The sequence below is a fragment of the Sorex araneus genome, chromosome 6 (genome assembly GCF_027595985.1).
Source record: "Sorex araneus isolate mSorAra2 chromosome 6, mSorAra2.pri, whole genome shotgun sequence".
NCBI classification, from domain to species: Eukaryota; Metazoa; Chordata; class Mammalia; order Eulipotyphla; family Soricidae; genus Sorex; species Sorex araneus.
In genome coordinates, this window is record NC_073307.1 from 66,067,056 (window position 1) to 66,087,672 (window position 20,617).

Sequence of the window (20,617 nt, forward strand, 5' to 3'; positions counted from 1 at the left end):
CTGAGAACATTTTCAGATGCTCAGAACTCATAAAATTTCAGTAAGAGCACTTTCTTTCCAAGAGATATTCATACTTAGAACTGACTGTCCTGATGTTAATGACTGTCAGTACAACCAGTCTGAATTCCCTGTGTTGACTGAATAGTAATGCAGAAAATTCAATAACCATATTTTACTGCCTTTAGAATATTCACACAGAGACGTCTAGCTTTATTTTTTATTTTTTGCAAAAGCAGTAAACAGTAGTGAATTTACCTCTCCAATTCTATAAGACGCCTAACACAGTGCCTATACATCAGTGAATCTCTACAAACATTTCCCTTTTCCTCCATCCTTCCTCCTCGACCGAGCCATCGGTGTGTCTGTGTCTATCCCAGCCAGAAGGGGGAGCTGTGGCTCAGGCCTAGTGTGGGACAGGAGCAGCAGGCAGGACGAAAGGGGCTGAAGTAATGCAGGTGCATGAGTAAAACTGAGAACTAACTATGAAGGCAGTGCACCTTTCCTTAGACAGTAATATCATGGAATCTAATTGTTTAGATCTTTTTTACAGTTGTCAGAAAAAAGGACACAAACCAGTGCATCTCAGAGAAACACATTTATGCCAGAGTTTCTTTTTCATTTTATTTTATAAAAGGCACCATTTTGGTCTCCTATACCCTTCTTAATCTGGGCTGTACACAGAGAAGTTAGTGGAGGAGCATAAACACACACCCCCGCCCCCAAGAAACAAACAAACGAAAAATGTGCCCAGGGCACTCCCAGACAAAGGCAAGTAGCTCTCATTCCTCTACCTGTGTGATCTCATTGATGACCACGTGGGTGCACTGGGCTTCGTACTCGGGCCGGGGCTGCTCCTCCTGCTGCAGCTCCACCGTGTCCCACTCATACTCCAGCTCGGCCTGCCGCCGCTTCCAGAACTCCAAGAACAAGGTGACTGCGAGAGGAGAAAGGAGAGGGAGGGAGGGAGGGAGGGAGGGAGGGAGGGAGAGAGAGAGAGAGAGAGAGAGAGAGAGAGAGAGAGAGAGAGAGAGAGAGAGAGAGAGAGAGAGAGAGAGCGCAAACAGGATCTTGTGAACTTTCAATGATGATTTATGTTTCAAAAATCTGTACAAAACATACCGTCAAATCCATTGTATTTTTACATGTGGCCAAAAAGTCTAATAAGGGTAATACTAATATTGGAAAAAGGGAAACATGAGAGGTTTTGGTTGTTGTTGAAGAAGATAACTTACTGAGCTTGTGAAAAGCACCAAAGCCTACCAGAAAGATAACAGTGATAATAGGTAACAGGTCTCAAGGCTGGTGAGTATGTTGAGGCTAAACCACCCAACTGCAGCGCTTACTGGCAATAATAAAAGATCCATAAACGTCTTATAATTCAAAAGCAACTTGTGCTCCCTTTCAGCCCTCCTTTCCCTGCATTCCTTTCCTCCTTCATAAGGCCTTGATGCCCAGAGATGATTTAGCCGTCTCCAAATGTCTATTTACCATCGTTTAAGCCATCCAAGAGTAAGACAATAATTTTAAGTGTGGAAACTGATTATTGATCTTGTATGAATAATACAATTTTAGATATACTTACTACTTTTTAAAGACTTGTAACTTAAAATACTAAATAAAAACAAGTATGACCTGAAAGTATACCTCAGGGTAAATCCTATAGGCCAATAGGACTGCAACTAAACCCTTCCTGTAAAGAAACTTTTTTTTGTGGTTGGGGCGAGTTTTGAGTCACACCTGGTGATGCACAGGGATTACTCCTGGGTCATGCACTCAGGAATTACTCCTGGCGGTGCTTGGGGGACCATATATGGGATGTTGGGAACTGAAGCCGGGTCGGCCATGTGCAAGGCAAATGCCCTACCCACTGTGCTATTGCTCCAGCCCCGCCTGTAAAGAAACTCTGAAATTATGATGATTACACACACACACACACACACACACACACACACACACACACACACACACACGTGTGTGTGTGACAGATATCAAATCCAGGGACACATAAAGACAAGTGCTCTTTGCTTAGCTACATTACCAACCCACAATTTTTCCTTTTTAACTTTCAACCATGGACAAAGAATAAAAACAAGTAAATTTTATTTTAAGGAGCTCTTGGGTGAGTGAGCGTCATCCTTAAGAGACACCTGTAGATGACAGTCACGGGGCTGTGGCAGAGGTAAGGATAGCGTTCTCTGGGCTCACAGATTAGCACAGGGAAACCAAGACGCTTGGGGCGTTTCTCCAGAGGGGGTCTCTGTGAAGACTTAGCTGAATAGGTGGAGGTGGGTCCCTCAGGCCACGTTTCCCCAGAGAACTGTGCATGTAAAGGCAAAGAGGCCGAGGGGTCAGGTCCATTCCCGGGGGAGCAGTCTGGTGATGACCTGCAGGTGTGGTGAAGAGGCAGCCAGGGGAGAGATCATGGGGCAGTGTGTACCCCAGTGCATTTGACTTGGCCTTCAAAGGGAGGACAGCCAGGCCTCCCCAGGGTGAAACTTCAGCCTGACACCCGGAGGCTGCAGGCCAGGTGTGTAGTATGGGCCAGACCCTGAACTCCAGGGCCACCCTCTGGAACCGGAGCAGGAAGAGAAGCAAATCTGAGAGGCAAACTGCACAGCTCTAACCAGCTACCTCGGGCAGGCAGGGACCTATAATCTGGAAATCAGGAGAAAGGGCAGGGCAGAAACGGGAATTCCTACTGTTCAAACGGGAACTGGGCTGCAAGGGGACGAGCCTGCCAAGTGAGGTGTTCTCGAGAAGCACCTGGGGCTCTGAAGGGACACCAGTCCAGGCCCCGCCCCTTCAGCACTGGAGTCAGGAATCTGGCCCACAGTCCTCGGGCCCTGCAGAGGGTCTTCCCAAGAGGGAAGAGTTGGAGGTGCTGACAATGAGCAAAAATTCAACGCCTTACATGACACCATTTTCCAAGTGTGTATTCTAACCACGCTGACTTTCTGCTAAATGCAAGAGCAGAAATATCCAGATGCTGGAATCAAGTCAAAATCGTGGTTCCACCAGCTTTAGATACGCTCCTGCTGGCTGGAGTGTCTCAGCTCTCCGAGTCCCGTTCCCTTCCTCAGGGAAGGGAAACAGAACTGCCTCTGAAAAGCTGCTGGGAAACAAATATCAGCTCTATGCAAAGCCCTCAAGACCCTCTGAAGAAGCTGCCATGAATCCACACCAGATGTGAAGAAACAGAGGCACAGAAAGGGTTAAATAACTGGTCACAGTTATTGCACAGGAGTCGGGAATCAATCCCCAGCGGTTTGCTTTTTGATCGAGCGCCCAAGCTTTTATTTAGAACATGGGAAGCTGAGCACCCTGCTCCTTGGAGACAGAGGCAGAGTGGACAGAGCTGGGCTTTATTTACTGACAGCCGCAGACCACCCCAATGCCCCAGGCCCTCCACGCGGACATGGAAGCGAGACGTAGCTGACCCGCCTCTCGGATCCCGGACAGCAGCTCTGCAGGCCTGTGCCGCTCCTGAGTCTGCGGCCTCCACACACCTCCTCGGAGTCCTGTCCATCCTGGCCTGCTGCCCGGTCTCAGACCAGACCTCTCGGGAGGGGCAGGCCCCCACTGCCGAGCCCACAGCCGACAGGGAGCGCTCTCTCTGGCACACTGCCAGTCACTTCTGTCCCCACCCTGGCCGCGAGAGGGAGCGTTGCGAGCATCCAGGAGACGAAGGTTTGGAAGGCCCGCGCAGGGCTTTGTCGACCGGGCGCCAGTGGCTGGGTCCACCTCCCCGGACCAGTGCTGGTCTCAGGACTCCGGAATGGACCCTACTGGAGGGATCTGGTCACTCTTGGACTTCTGGCCCACCCCTCTTGAACTGAGTATGAGCCGCACGGAACATGCCTCCTCTTTTCTCCTTGACGAGTTCCCCTATTCACACAGGAGACCTTTGGACCTGCCTACAATTTTACTGCCAATATGGCAGATGTCCTCTATCATCAAAGGGTCTGATTTTTGGCTCTTTGGGTCACACCCTGTGGTGCTCAGGGATCACTCCTGGCTCGGCACTCACTCAAGAATTCCTCCTGCTGGTGCTCAAGAGACCATGTGGATATCAGGGATCAAACCAGGCTGCCCATCTGCAAGACAAACACTCTACCCATTGGATTATAGCTCCGGCCCCCACCAAAGTTTTTTCAAATCTACCTTTTTCTCTAAAATTAAGAAGTTATTCTGGTGGGGGGGAATACTTCATTATCCATGCTGCCCTCAAATTTTGTGCTTCCAAACAAACACTCCTGCATCCGACATCTGCACCTACATTTATTGTTTAATATGCCTTCTGGAAAGTCATCTTCACGTGCTGGGGGCGGGGAGGGATTTGATTTTGTCTCCCTAGCACACGGCAGGCACTGAATAAATATCAGTTGAATCTGTGGGGAGTCTCTCCAGAGACTGGAAGGTTCCAACCCACTGAAGGTGCAATCATCCATTCAGGGTCTTCTGGTCCAACTCAACTCTCTGCGGAGCTGATCCTCTTTCATCACTGTCCTGCCAGTCCCCCTGGGCCTGGATAAACTGAGACGAAGAATAAATTATAGGGAGTTTGGCAGTTTATTGGCTGGGTCAGGGCAGCAGTAGCTGTACCACCCAGCGGAGTTCAAAGTAAGTAGGTAAGCTGAGTCATCACGTTCATATTCCTACCTCATAACTCACTTCAAGTCTGGGTCAGGTGTGTTTCTAACAGAATGAAAAGAACCAGGGGAGGGTGTCTGGTCCATTCAACTTCTCTGTGAGCCCAGACTACTAAAAGACTCTCTAAGACTCGACTAGGTATCTTTCTTGTGGTCCAGTTCAATTGCACTGCAGCACTGTTATTCCGCTGTTCACTGATTTGCTCGAGCGGGCAACAGTAACGTTTCCATTGTGAGACTTGTTGTTACTGTTTCTGGCATATCCAATAGGCCATGGGTAGCTTGCCAGGCTCTGCCATGAGGGCAGAGTACTCTTGGCAGCTTGTCGGGCTCTCCGAGAGGGATGGAGGAATCGAACCCAGGTCAGCCGCATGTAAGGCAAACGCTCTACCCGCTGTGCTATTGCTCCAGTCTTTCAGTTCAATTAAAAATTAATTTCTAGTAAATTATTAGAAACGCAGTGCATTTCAAAATCTTTTGCTGAAAAATCCTGTTTCCTTCTCTGCAAAGTTACCTTTTGTTTTCTTTCAAAGAAGCAACCTATTTTCATGCACTTATATCTTCTAATGTTGTCTATTTTGAGATGAGACTGTGAAGGACACTGCACCCCTGCTGTACCTGGCATATGTAAGAGGCAAAAATGAAACGAACCAGCACTTATCTCCTAGGACTGAGAAAGTAAGGTGACACTTCCTGTTGCAAAATGAAGCACCTGTACCTCACTTAGGTGAGGCAAAATCAAGTCCACGGAACCAATATTTTCTAATTCATTCCCAGTTTTCAGAGTCTAAGACAAAACATTGTCATTATATCAACCATAAGAAATATTTCTGCATTTTTCTGAAAATTTGCAATAAATTCATGAATATATACTGCATTCTATCCATGATTGCCAAATTCTTCACAGATCTCTTATTCTATGCTTGCAATTTTGTCTTTGTGATTTTAGATAATTTTCCTAATCTTGCTGTATGGAATTTTCTTCATATTTAAATTCAGAGTATAACAGTCATTGATTTCCTAAGTGTCAACTAATGGTACAAAAAGATGATTTATGAAAATAACCTTGATTTTCTCATAAAAGACAAAAAAGCATGAAATACAAATTAACAGTGGACACCCATTTTTCCTTCTTCCTAAACTTGAACATAATAGAAACGCTGCCGTTTACCCAATCCTGAACTTTCAGAGTGGTTCAGCATTGCTATGTAAGAAGTGATCTAGGAAAGATGAGCTGCCAGTAAATCCTCAGCCCTGCAGGTGAGAACACAGGCGTTCCGAGGTGGGAGCTTTTCCGTCCCTCATTTCACATTGTCTAGGACTCTGCAGTGTCCATGGACGGCACTGGTGACTTACTGTCACCTTACCTACAGCTTTAACATTCACACACTGTGGTTTACATTGCTGTCTGCCCCACACCAAGAGTGCCAACACCCGGGATGATGGCGTAAGACGTCAAACAGTTATTTCCTGTCTGGCTCTTTGATCTCTCCCCCTGCAATAAACCAAATGAGCTGCACAGGCAGCCCTTAGACCCACGTTCTTGAACAAACCACTTGAGAAGGGACTAGCAGATCAGAGACTCAGTCAGAACCTCCTCCATATAGTGGAAGAAGATGGAAGGTTTCCAGGACCTTGGGAATGATGCTATGTAAGAAGAAAGTATGCAGCAGAAGATGTCCACATGAAAAAGGGATTCTGGTCAGTAAAGGACTGGTGGTGATGACCAGCAATATCTTAGGACAGGATTCTCGGGGACAGGAATATTCTGATCCTGTCTAATGTATGAATTTGCTCAGCCTTGATCCCAACTTCCTAACTGAAGACTAGAAGGTTAATAGCAACATTTTTTTCAGATTCTCTTACAGTTAAGGTTCCAGACATGATTTTTAAGTATCCATCATATGTAGAAGGCCCTGGGCTCAATTCCTGCTACCATATGTCTTCCCCCCACACCACCAGAAGTGCCCTATAAATTCTGAGCACTGGTGGATACTCAAACACAACAACAAGGTGTACCTGACCCACCCTCCCGATGAAATTGCTACCCAACGTTTTTGCATGTCATGTAATTAGAATCCCAGGGGAATGGAAGCCAAGTTAAGAGCGATGTTATTTTTCTGATTTGGAACCAGCAGGAATGAAGTATTGCAACATTAATTTCTCAACTCCCAAATGCAGTTACTTAGAGCAATAGTTTCCTGGACCTTTCCTGGCCCATTTCCCTGGTTCTTTATAAAGTAGAATTTTTCTGGAAATCAGTAGGCTCAGTTTAGAGCTCAGAGAGGAGAATGAAAAACTGCCCTCCTGCTGCTGAGTCTGGAGCCGGGCAGGCTGTGTCAGAGGAGTAGCAAGCGGCGGTGGGGGGGAGGACTCTGGCAGCTTCTCCTTGGCCAGGGCTGGAGCCATGACTCTGGGAGGTGGGTACGATGACTGCCTGGCTAGTCTGAAACGTGGGTACTTTACAGGTAAGTGGACAATTTGTGCTGCATTTATTCTAAAGGGTTTGCCACACTTAATTTTTATACTTCCCAGAGAGCAGAAAAATACTCTAAGTGCCATATCCATCTGGGCAAAGAAGAGGGAGCTTGGGAATGTGGCGTCAGTGATAGGAGGAACTCCACATGGGGCCCTGCCGATTCTGTTCTGCAGTTCCAGACGTCGGATCATGAGGCTCACGGCAGTTCTCAGAAGCAGGAGGAAAAAGCTGTAAAAGGCACTTTCAGGTCTCATCACATACACATATTCTTAAAAATATACCATACAGTGCTACAAGCAGTGATAAATGCTCTCTGAATTCTAAAATCTGATGAAACAAAGTCAGCAGCTCAATATGCTTAAGTTAGCCCGACAAGCATAGCGCAGCTAACGACCACAAAAGCAAGGCTCACTAGAAAATAAGACACTTGTCTGATTTGATGTATACATATATATGATCAATTTAAAATGTATTTTAATTAGGATTATCAGCATTCAATAGCACATGGAGTTCAATAGATGTGTTAAGAATTTTATAGACTATGAATCAGCGCTGAGACTAAGACAGTGGTTTAAAGAGACTGCTTTCCTGAGATGAAGTGCTGATTATTTTTTTTTAAAGAAGGATATATAGTAACATCAGATGTTGTGCAACATCTTATAGTCTAGTTCTCCCTCTTGGAGAAACTGGCAAGCTACCGAGTTTCCTGTCTGCACGGGAGAGCCTGGCAAACTCCCCATGGCGTATTCATATGCCCAAACCAGTACCAATGATGGGTCTCATTGCCCTGACCCTGAAGAGTGATACAGTGAAATATAATAACACATGAGTTTTGTCTTTATGAGTCAAGCATAAGACAGTATTTGGTCTCTAGTCCTATCACGCTAAAGTCTGAATGTCCATGTGATATTAACTAAGTTTAGACTCACACGGTGTATTTTTATTGAAGAGTGACAACCAACATCTCTGAAAAGTGTCTAAAATGACTGGAATATCTGTTCTGCGACCCACTTGGTGACACTTTATAGACACAACCGCCGGAGAGAGCTCCTGCCCCAGAGTCCTTCAAAACCCTGTCTCCGGGACGTGCATGTGGGACTAGGGCCTCCCCGAGAGGCAGAACTTGGTTCTCTTCCCCCTCTCCCCCTTGGATGCTCTCGTTTATTTCCCCTTGACTTGTAATGAAATTATAAATGGGTTTATCTCGAAAATGGAAATGTTTTCTTCTACGGCAGAACATTTATATCAATTACATTTTAAGAAACAATAACTGCCTCATTATATTATACTACTCAAAGCAAAAATATTACTTTAAGAGTAGCACACACTAAATATTCACTCCTAAGAAACCAATGAAGGAGGCTTATCTGCGACCTTCCCATCAGCACTTTGGCAGAACTCCATTTCCAGGGAAGTTCGGTCGGCTCACAGCTCCGGGAGTACTGCAGTGACGACTCCCAGGAATCCCTGCACCCAGGCTCAGAGAATCTCCCCGATCTCACAGTACTGCTGTTCTACACACGATGCTCTTCAGCGACCAGACATTCTCAAAGCTGATGCAGCCACAGGGTACAAATGCTTCGCGTGGAAACTTGTCCACCTTTCTTCCCTTGAGAACTCTAAGCCTCCCAGATGAAGAGCCTGATGCAGTCACTGGGGGATGAGAGGCCATGTGGAACAAGCGGAGATGAGGCAGCTTTTCGGTGCAGTAAAAGCTAACTGATATGGTCACTTCAGAATTACAGAGATCTAGCCAACGGAAGCTTATCGATCTATGGTTGGAAATATGGGTTATTTTCACAGCTTATATAAAACTGTATAATGCTATTAAGTTGGACACTTGTATGATTTTAGGGTACATTTAAGATTAAATAAAAAAACTGAAAAAAATTAAAATAACTTACCCCAAATCCCCATAAATACAGCAAAGACTAGAGTTCCAAAACTGTCAAAGATGCACAATTTCTGGAAAATACAATAATGACATATAAATGAATGCTGTTCTCCACTTACTATAATTCAACAAATATGCAATCCTTTAAGTCTTTCATGTTATGAATTTCTTTTTGAAAACTGATAGCTAGTTTAATAATCATACCCACAGAGAGATGAGATTTCCCATTCCTTGGAAAACAAAAATATTTCTTATTACCAGAAAACATTTTCCAAAAGAATACTTCCAAAGTATGATAAAAAAAGAAAGAAAAAGAAATAGTCCTATCTTCTAAAATTCCACTATGTTTAAAACCTCTAACACACTTGAGAACAATGAGCTCTTTGAATAAATTATAACATTTAATCTGAGGTAACAGAATGGCAAAGACTCCTGTCCTGGTCAGAGAATAAATTCTTGGATTATTGTTATTCCTGTAAAGAGAATTTCCAAGCTGAGGTTTATCTAAAATGGCTCTTGCTGGGAACTGAAGAGATAGCACGGGGGTTAAGTTTCTTTTTATTTTATTTTTGCCTTAAGGAGATTAACTTTTTTATTTTTTTTATTTTAATGAATTATCATGAGATACAGTTAGAGACTTGACAAATTTTCGTGATTACACTTCAATCAAACAAGGTTCCAGTACCCATCCCTCCACCAGTGCCCATTCTCTACCACCAATGTTCCCAGTGACCCTCCCGCCACCCCCACCCCTTCCCACCCCTGCCTCTGTGGCAGACCATTCCCTCTTACTCTCTCTCTGCTTTGGGTGTTATGGTTTGTCATATAGGCACTAAAGAGCCATCATGTTTGGCCCCTAGCCTACTTTCAGCACGCATCTCCCATCCCGAGCGATCCCTCCAACCATCATTTACTTAGTGGTCTCTTCTCATCCCACCTGCCTTTTCCCCTGCACATGAGTGTGTGGTTGACCCTGGTCCGTTCTGCTGAGCACCTCTAAGAGTGATCCCTGGATACAGAGCCAGGAGTCATTTATGAGCACCCCTGGGAATTATGCTGATGTTCCAAAAAAAACAATGATCAAGGATGAATGAATGACAGAACCGCATAGTGAAGACTCTATTCTAGTTCTGTTGAGTTCCATCTTTTAAATAATATATAAATAGCCTATTTCTGAATTCCCGGAACATGTTTCAATCAGTTACTAAATTTTTGTTAGTGAGTATTTTTACATTTCCATTAAAAATGTAGTGGAAATGTAATGGAAACATCTCTGGGCAGAGAGATGACACAGAGAGACGGGTGCTTGCTTTGCGTGTGGACCTTGGTTCTGTCCTGGCATCCCATATGCTTGCTCTCTTGCGCCCTGTCAAAAGTGCTCCCTGAGGGCAAGCCAGGAGTAAGCTCTGAGCACTTTTGGGTGTGGCCAAAAAACAAAAACAAAAACAAAAGCAGAAAAGTAAAAAGCTAATGGGAAAAGCTGCAAGTGAATTAAACATAAATTCTGTGACATATCAATCATATGGAGAGCAAATCTACAGGTACAAAAAAGTGAAAGAAAACGCAACGCTACTTCTAGGACAAACTCTTATGTTCCAGATGACTTCCAGGGTTTGACGCCCTGGAGCGTCACGCGGGGCGGGCTGCACGCAGGCAAGCCCCCTGCCTCCGCCCTGTGCACCTGTGCCGCCTCTCCGGCTTCTGCTGATATTTCCGTAGACGAACATTGATCTAACCACCTTCTCACACATTTGTCCCCCAAGTATGCAGATTCCGCCCCCTCACCAAACCATCCACAGAGAGCCCGAGCAGGAAAAGCACAACAGCATACTGTACACAGGCAGTCACCTCCCAACCAACCAACGAGCCAGAAGACACCCAGTTTAAAGAATGGATGAAAACTCTAGGGACAGTGCTCACTGCCAACAGCTCTAGGTCTCAGGCTCCAGAGATTTTAATTTTGGCTATTAAGGAACCATCTTCAAGTTGTCCAGTATTGAAAGTTACTGTAAGAAAAGTTCAGGAAGCCGGCAACGGAGCTCAGATTGATGACATGTGCTATGTGTGAAGCCTGGTTTGGGAGGGGCGGCAGCTCTGAGAGAGAGTGCTCACCTTGCGTGTGTGAGCCCCGAGGTCTCTGCCCAGTCCGCAACAAAACAAATAAAAGAGGCGCCCCGGGTTTAATCTCAAACACCAAAACCAATTTTTTAAAATAGAAGTCTAAGGGGAAAAGAAATTCCCACAAAAAACAGTACTGTACATTATTATGCTATTACTGAGGTTTCTGTTACTCTACCTTTACAAAGTAAAGTGCAAAAGTACCTTTACAAATAAGTGCAAAACCCTCTCTGGAATTTATGCTTCCCTATTTTGCCCCAGTGCAGGTCTCACTGGCCCCAGGAAGAAAAATTCCTGTGTGTGAACTCTTCACCTTATTATACTAAGTATACGTCAGTGGAAGAGTATCTAATTTATCGGTGCAGGAAGGGGAAAAAATGCACCAGAAGCAAAAACATCTTTACTGCTAATGCCAGGATGAACCTAGATGCTTGCTTAAGGCAAGGGCTGTGCCCTGCTGCCCTGTACGAGGAACTAGTGAAGTGAAGTCAGTGCTAAGTGAAGTTAGCCTTTTTCCATACTTGTGAAATCATGTTACACAAAAGAATAAGCTGGATGACCTCTCTGCTCTGTGCACCCCGGGAGTGACACGGAGGCTGAAGTAGAGGGGAAGGTCAGCAAGGGCTTCCCTGTAACACAGCACGGAGGGCCGAGTATCCTTCTTTAGTCGAGAGGAACAGGAAGGAAAGAGAGCTGCTTATGCAGGCGTGGGGACCTGAAGCAGCGGAACAAATCAGAATCCAGGACTACAACCATTTGCTATTGCTTCCTGCCAGTGAGCAAAATAAAAACTAGTTAAAATAAAAAACTTGTCATGTTTCCCTTTTATCTTGCCAAAAAAGCATTTTTAACGCTCAATTACAAAGCAGCATTAGTTCTGATTATTTTTATAAATGCTTCTTGATCTTGATAATATATCTTTATGCCTAACTTGTCAGTGCTTTAAGCTACTGTGTCAGTTGGTGATACTCTATCTCTTTTCTAAGAAGTATGTACAAATGAACATATGTACATAAAAAGAAATGACTTAATTCATGAACTGACAACATGAAAAGTTACTCCTCCTTTTTCTAACATTTCCCTGTCTACTTCTTTTATTCGTTTGTAAGTTTCCTCCCATCAGTAAAATATTCTGACAAGAGACATGGAATCCTTGAGAGAGCCTAAATAGAGTCAAAGATTTGTCTCTCAAAGACAATGAAAAATATGTTAACTTTGTAAACCACGGTGTTTAAATATAGTACTAAAAAAATAGGGCAGGAAAAAACATGTCACCAAAACAGGGAAAATTTTGAAAGCCTTAAGAATAGGGAAATGGAGCAGGATGAGAGAAGAGAAGCAGCTGGATATGCAACAGGGAGAATTTTTTACGGAAAATGGAATTTCCCACTGTACTTGGTCGGAGACAACTGGCCTGTTTTCTTCCTCCTACCCAGCAGTGCTCAGGGGCCACTCCTGGAAGTGTGGGGACCGTCCGTGGTGCCAGGGCTTGAATGAGTGTTCACCGCACACAGGGCCAGTGCCTCAGCTTTGGACTATCTTGGGCCCATTTTCTTCAGTGGCGTCCACCTTCATTTCAGTGCCAGGGATCCGGGGAAACGAGGGGCTTGGAGGGTGAGTCTCCGTGGAAGGCAAGCTGCCTCGCACTAGTCTCAAGTCTTACTGTGTGATCTCTGACAAATACTCAGTCTGGAAATTGGGTTGGGTTGGGTGGGGGGGCGTATACATCAATAAGCCTATTTTAACTAATAAAACTGTGTGAAAACTTCTGGGAGACAATGCTGCACCATTATCTTAACTAAGTGATGGAAAAAGCGTTTAAACATAGAGCTCAATTTGAGCAGTGCTTAGCACTACTCTCACTGGTGAGCTACACAACAGTGGCAGGAAATACAGACTCATTCAATTCTGGCGTGTTCTTTACTAGAAGGTGACTATGAGCTCAGATCATTTAATCTGTAAAATGGAGTGAATCACGTGGTGTTAAGAAATGTTCAGTACAAGAAACTTGCAAAGAATAAAATATAAAGTGACATTTCTATAATAGCAATGAACTCAAAGACTGACATTGAGTAGATCACAATATTTTGAGCTAATATTGTTTCCTAAACATATGCAGAACAAAGGGTAGACAGAAATGGTTATAAGTGAGAACAGTAAGCCAAAGTTTAATAACTCTCAGACGCAAGCTGACCATATTATTTTTTGAGGTGTATGATGGGAGCACATGGGGGCGGTGGTCTGCTCAGAGATTACACGTAGTGGTGCGTGGGGGATCATATGTGGTGATGGGGCTCAAACCAGGGTGGGCTGCGTGGAAAGCGAGCACCTTATCCCATGGACTGTCTCTCTGGTCCCCAATTTCTTTGTCTACTCTCTGGAATGACTTTCACTGAGCTGTTTCTAGTCTCAATATTTGTCCTGAAACTCACAAATGTTGAAAGAAAGTCAGTATCTATCGTGGCTTGTATGAATAAACTCTTTCTGTGATATTTATTGAAAGTCTTAATCTGACAGGAGGGTCATTATCAATCCAAGTGCAGTTTCAGCACACTTTCAAAGTGGGGAAGAAGCGGACACCCAAATATCAGGCTTTTGCTCATGAGTCAACAAAAGCATTTAAGGGCCGGGGTGATCGCTCGGAGTATCTGAGAGAAGGCTCTGCCTGGCAGGGCAGGTTCTATTCTCAGCCCTGCATGGCCCTTAGAGTATCTCCGGGAACGATCTTTGAGTACAACCCCTGAGCACTGAGCTGGGAGTAGCAACCCCTCAGTACTACTGCTATAACGCAAAAGCAAATACACAAACAATATTTAAAATAATAATAAACTTGAGGCCTGATAGCACCATTGGTAGGTACTTACCTTGCACACAGCTGACCGGGGTTCAATCCCCGGCATCCCATATTGTCCCCCAAGCCTGCCAGGAGTGATCCCGGAGCACAGAGCTACGAGTAAGCTCTGAGCACAGCGCCGAGAATAAGCCCTGAACACTACTGGGTATGCGTGCCAAACCAGTAAGTAAATAAATAAAAACAGTAAACTTATTAAGTAGTATTTATGAGGCAATCTGGTTTCAGATTTCTGCTCTGATTACTGGAAATATTCTGCAAATTTCAACCCTATCATTTTTCACTCCTGTTACTGCCTGGATTCCACGGGACATCAAAAGACCATGTGGCCGCCCAGCAGATTTGGCCTCAGGGTTTCGTCAAAACCCTGAACAAATGGCTTGAGGCTCTTCCTGTTCCTGGAGTGAGCAGATACCATTGGGCTACACTAGCACGTGACAGGGATGAATGGAGATGTTACTGGCACCCACTTGAGCAAATCGAAGATCAACAGGGTGACATGATACAACTGATCATTTTTCGCTTCCAGGATATTTGAGATTTCTGATTAGTTATAAAAGAAGAAGCCAAAGAGATGGGATAAGGGTGAAGGCTCGTCTCTTGCTACCCTGACTGAATTCAAGGCACCACCTGGGCCTAGACACTGCTGGGTGCAACCCTGGAGACCCCCTGAGCCCCACAGGATACATTCCTGGAAGTCCCAAAGCACCACTGGGGCGGCTGGAGTAACTCCCCAGGCCACATCCTCAGACCCTCACGATGAATCTGGAGCCTGGATGGGGACGAATAGTAGGGAAGAGCCCTGGGACCTGTGAGCACTAGAGGTGAGAACCTCTCTGCTGCCCCGACACATCTCCAAGTAAGGAGGAATAAATATCATCTGCACCTTTCAGAACTCTTTAGGGGGAAAATAATTTCTATGCTGTACTGAAATTATCTAAAGGAAAGAATCCTTCATTAGTTGCATGTATTTGGAATAAAAAGAAATTACCTTTGAGGATTCACAAGTAATGTTGAGTTTCCAGTACGGACAAAGTCTATCACACTGTGGACACATTATTATCTTGCCGCCAATGTTAGGATCACAAACTTCTTTGCTAAAAAAACAGAGTTCAATTAGAATTTTTTTAATGATAGGATTTCCTTTCCATAAGCATAATATCCAACATCCATGCACATTTAAAAAAAAAACATAAACCTGGGCTAGAGAAATAGTACAGGGGCTAAGGTGCTTGTCTTGCACAGTTGCTCCCTGGCGACATTTATGGTTCCATGAGCACTACCTGGAGTAGTCCCTGAGCACTGCCAAGGATGGCACAAAAATCAGCCCCAACCCCCAAATAAACACTCTAAACATGGTTGTTGTCATCAGCTGGGGACGGAGAAGGGAGGAAAGAGGATTCTGGGTTCCATTTTGGTTTGTTTTGTGATATTAGGAATTGAAGCCAGCATCTTGCACCCCTGGTCCCTAAATTGAAGATAAACCAGGAATGGAAGTAAACTTAATTAATTCATTAAAAAATTGGGATAGGTGGGCCACCTCTGGCTATGCCCTGGGATCTCCCCTGACCCTGTGAGCAGGGTCAGTCCCACCACTGCTCAGAATACCGTAGAAGATGCACAGGACTGAACCTGGGCTGGCAAGCACTTATGACACCACGAGAAGCAAATGTTATTAACTTTATAGTCACTGTCACTGTCATCCCGTTGCTCATCGATTTGTTCGAGCGGGCACCAGTAACTCATTGAGAGACTTATTGTTACTGTTTTTGGCATATCCACTATGCACGGGTAGCTTGCCAGGCTCTGCCACGCAAGCTCGATACTCTCGGTAGCTTGCCGGACTCTCCGAGAGGGGCGGAGGAATTGAGCTCGGGTCGGCCACGTGAAAGGCGAATGCCCAACCGCTGTGCTATCGCTCCAGCCCAACTTTATAGTCCTTATACATAAATACTACCTGTATTATTTTTCAATTAATCTAGCATAAGATATAATAAAATTAACTGAAAATATGTTAAGTGCTGTATTTTAAATATTTAACAAATATAATGTGACAGGGGCGAATGGAGACATTACTGGTGCCCGCTCGAGCAAATCCATGAGCAACGGGACGACAGTGATACAGTGATACAGTGAACAAATACAATAAAGCCCAAATAATTTGAACCTAGGGAGTATATCCCAGTTTTCTCCATATTGATTTGTGTGTAAGGAAATGTACGGATTACTTTATAAAAATGCAAAGCATACCCTGTGAAAGTCTCTTTTAGAGATACCTTTTCATTTTTAGCTTGAAGAATAAACAATATGATTTTAAAAAACAACCCAAAGACAAATTCAGTAAAACGGTATTAGCATTCAGCATTTGGTCCTTTCAAATGAAAAGGAAAATGAAATTACAGGTGTCCTTCAAAGGACACCTGTAATTTTCTGGCTAAGAAGTCAAAGAGTAATAATAGCACAAAGAACTCAGAATCCTCTTTCACACCAAATGGGTATTTAAGCCTCTACATCAGGACCACCGCATCAGCATCTTGCTTTAAGAGGCAGGATGCTACGCCTGGTGCTAGAAAGTCAGTCAGCAGCTCCTTGCTGGTACCCAGAGATTTCAACCTGTTAGACCCGGATACAGACAGGTGATCAAGAGAAAATGGCTGCTTCAGTATTGTATTCTTTCCAAAACTACTCAAAGCAGAGAAATAACACACAGTTTAGAACAGTGGGTAAAAGCAGCGAGTTCTGACACCCAGGTATTTCCTTTTAGATAGTGTAGCTGGTATTGGAATTCTAACCTCACAAGCTAATTCACCATGATGCCCCCAACCCTGTCCAAACACTGTGAAGGTTAGTTAAGAAAAATTATTTTAAAAACAAGTACTGTTAACTTGAGTTTTAAAATACACATTTTCTTAATGAATAATGAGAAGTCATTTCTAAAAACATAACACACCAATATTCCACATTCTGCAAAATAAAACCCTAAAGAAATCAGAGCTACTCTTGGCCCACATCCACAGGGCCGAGTAGAGTGCTCCTCTCGGGTCAGAAGTTCAAGGATAATTCTCCCTCTTTTTCCCCTTTTCAAACAAGTATTGTCTTAAAATACTGTAGTGTTTCGGAGAGGTGATATTACTGTCAAAGACTGACCTACGTCACCTAAGGAAAAATTTTCCATTTTGCTTATAAAAGAGTCAGAGAAAAAGCGACATATCACCCAAAGCAGTACGTGGTCTGCAATGAGTCTCTTTCACGACAGTGGCCTACTTCTCGGGATGCTGCTGAGAGATAAGCAGCACTCACCTCCAGGTGCAGTTGTCCTGATTGAGAAACCCGAAGAGAAAGCAAGCCACCCCCACGACGGCCGCGAGCAGGAGCATCTTGGTGTAATAGCCCAGCCAAGCGAAATAGATGCCGATCTTCTCTCCGTAGTATTTCCTGAAGGAGGACAGGGATCGTATTTAGGAAACAGTCCTCTGCAGCTTCACTGTAAATATTAGTTTCTGACTTTAAATCAAGATTTCAAGCTTAATCCCTTGGCTCAACTCACAGTTAAGACATACACTCTCATGTATATATTCCTGGCCCTTTACTTCTTGGTTTGTCACTGTCACTGTCATCCCGTTGCTCATCGATTTGTTCGAGTGGGCACCAGTAACGTCTCTCATTGAGAGACTTATTGTTACTGTCTTTGGCATATCCAATACGCACGGGTAGCTTGCCAGGCTCTGCCGTGCTGGCGCGATACTCTCGGTAGCTTGCCGGGCTCTCTGAGAAGGGCGGAGGGATCGAACACGGGTTGGCCGAGTGAGAGGCGAAAGCCCAACCCCTGTGCTATCGCTCCAGCCCCATGAAAGACCCTGAATTCTACTGCAAAGCAAATACTCGGGACTGGAGTGACAGTACTGAAGGTAGGGTGCTTGACCTTCAAGGGGCCAACATGGGTTCGATCTCTGGTATCACATATCGTCCCCAGTGCACAGCCAGGAGTGATCCCTGAGCAAAGAGCCAAGAATAAGCCCTGAGAATTACTGGGTGTGGTTCCACCCCCCCAAAAAAAAGAACAAAAATGCATTAGACATATCATAGAAGCATTGACCACAGGTGAACCTGTTGAAGCAAAATAAATTAAAATAGAGGAAACAAAAATGCTGACTATAGAACAAAAGAAGCATCAATATTATTCTCTGTAAGGACTAGCACATTTACACAATTTAAAACATATTATTCTAAATATACATAAAAAGGTACATGGACACCCTGGTTACCTACTTCCTCTAATCCAGGAAATTTCCAGGAGGAAACAGAATGCAACTCCAAGAAACGAGAAGGGAGGAAATCAACACTAATAATGACCAGTAACAGATGGCCTGAACACATTTTTTAATTGAATTTTTCATCCTGTAGAGGCCACAGCCAGGGTGCCGAGGTCCTGGGCCACTCTGGTCTGGCCTGCCGGCACACACTTAGTGGCCCTGCAGGTTCCCGGGGCCGAAGCGGGGGGAGGGGGGGGCTTTGGGCTGAAGCCTTGCCCTGCTCAGGGTCTGGTCTACCTCTCAAGCCTCCACCTCAGGCCTGACCAACTCTTTCGTTTGACTGTTTTATTGGGGGGGGGGTGTCTCCTGACTGCACCCAGGGCAAGCGGCCTCCCACTGTCCCCGCCTTGCCCCCGACCTGGCCAGCTGTTTTTAAGAAACCCTCAAAACCCTCTTAAGAACGGGAGAGGGTCAGACGGATGAGACTGAGGTTTCCCCAAGTTCCTTATGCCCAGCACTTGTGTTTTTCTTAACTAATGTTGAAGACTAACTAATGGGGGCGGGGGCCCAGAACACTAGTCTAGCGTGTGGGGCGCCAGCCTCACACAAAGCTGACCGGGACGCGATGCCCAGACCGTAAGGTCCTTGGAGCTCACCAGGAGTGACCCTGGCAGAGAGCAGGGTGAGCCCCGAGTACAGCTGGCTCTAGCCCAAATGAAACACAAACAAGCCCTCCCGAACATCTCCCCCCAAAAGAAACCCTAACCAAAATGTCCTCTGGGGTAAGAGGAACCCCAGAGGACACCAGTGTAAGGCAAGAGCCATCCCATTCATCCCACTCCTTCCCGTTCCCTTTCTTTGCCCTCTCTTGCTCTCCTTTCCTCCTTCCCTTTCACTCCCCTGCCTTTCCTCCTGTGGTTCTGGCCACGCCTGGCAGTGCCCACAGAACACCAGGTGGGACTCGGGGATCAAACTGCGGCCAGTTGCATGCAAGGCAAGCACCTTAACTCTTGCACTAACTCTCCAGCCTCCAAGCCACATCATTCTTATTCCCAATTTTTAATATTAATTAGACTTTTCAATCAAGTCTAGTTTAATCAAGGCAGACCAGAATCAAGTATCAAAAATAGCGGGAATACTCTGTTGGCAGGAATATATATGATGGACAGGAACTCTCATCTACTGCTGGAGGGAATGTGTCTGGCCCAACCCTTACGGAAAAAGGTAGAGAGGGTGCTCAGGAAACTCAGAACTGAGCTTCTGCACAACCCAGCAATTTCATTTTGGGTGATCTATTCCCAGGACAGGAAAACATTCATCCAAAGGAACATATGCACAGCATTATTCATTGCTGGACTGAGTGCAATAGCTAAGTTTGGAATCAATCTAAATGTCAATGACAGTCCTCATTCCCCTGATCCTGAACGAGCCCCCCAATGCACCATCGGGCTACACTAGCATATGACAGGGACAATGGAGACGTTACTGATGCCCGCTTGAGCAAATCGATGAACAATGGGATGACAGTGCTACATTGCAGTGAAATAAAATTACTGCAATGCTTCAAATATCGCAACTGCTTGTCACACATGTAAGTCTAAATTTCTTTCCATGCTCCTGATACACTTTTAACCTTGTAATAATAATTTTCTTTTTCTTTTGCACTGGCTGTATTTTCTAAAATTTGACAAATATATATTAGGATAGCATATTAGCTACTCTATACCTGGATAACTTTTTTCAAAATCCTTAAAATGCTTGTCCTTTTCACTATACGTCTTAGTTCAGTTACCTACTGAGAGACAGTTCTTGTCTCACTACTGCACTCTGACTCATTACAGTTATTTTCTTTATTTCAACAAAAACCTTTGTTCACTTATTTGCTTTTAAAATTGACGTGTTATCTTGTTGCATGAAATGAGTCAGGAAAGGCTCAAACATAGAGTGACTGCATTCATTTATGGGATATTACAAAAAATAGTATGAGACTAATTTGGTACAAGAATAGTAGAAACAAAGGCCAGGTGGATTGGTCCACAGTTGGAAGCCTGTCTCAAGTGCTGGAGAGACGGCAGTTGGGGTAGAGAAGGGACCACCATGACAATGCTAGTTGGAAATGATCACTCTGGATGACAGGAACTGCGTGCTGAAAGGAGGTAAAGGAACAAACATAACAACCTCCCAGTACTTGTACTGCAAACCATAATGCCCAAAAGGGGAGAGGGAGAGAGGGAAGGAAAGAAAGAGAGAGAGAGAAGAGTGAGAGAGAGAAGAGAGAGAGAGGAGAGAGAGAGGAAAGAGAGAGAGAAAAGAGAGAGAGAGAGAGGAGAGAAAGAGAGAAGGGGGGGGGAATGTGCCTGCCCTGCTATAGAT

At 44.7% G+C, this 20,617-nt stretch overlaps 1 protein-coding gene across 2 annotated transcripts in view; it reads right to left on the minus strand.

Moving 5' to 3' along the window:
• ANO6 (anoctamin 6) overlaps positions 1-20,617 on the minus strand; it is a 199,860-nt gene that overhangs the window by 40,328 nt on the left and 138,915 nt on the right. For both annotated transcript variants that reach the window (XM_004617068.2, XM_055142300.1), the window contains 4 exons: positions 17,292-17,426; positions 14,983-15,088; positions 9,033-9,093; positions 792-934 (listed from right to left, as the gene is read on the minus strand). In XM_004617068.2, coding sequence (XP_004617125.2) covers positions 792-934; positions 9,033-9,093; positions 14,983-15,088; positions 17,292-17,426 — 445 coding nt within the window. The remainder of the gene's footprint in view (positions 1-791; positions 935-9,032; positions 9,094-14,982; positions 15,089-17,291; positions 17,427-20,617) is intronic.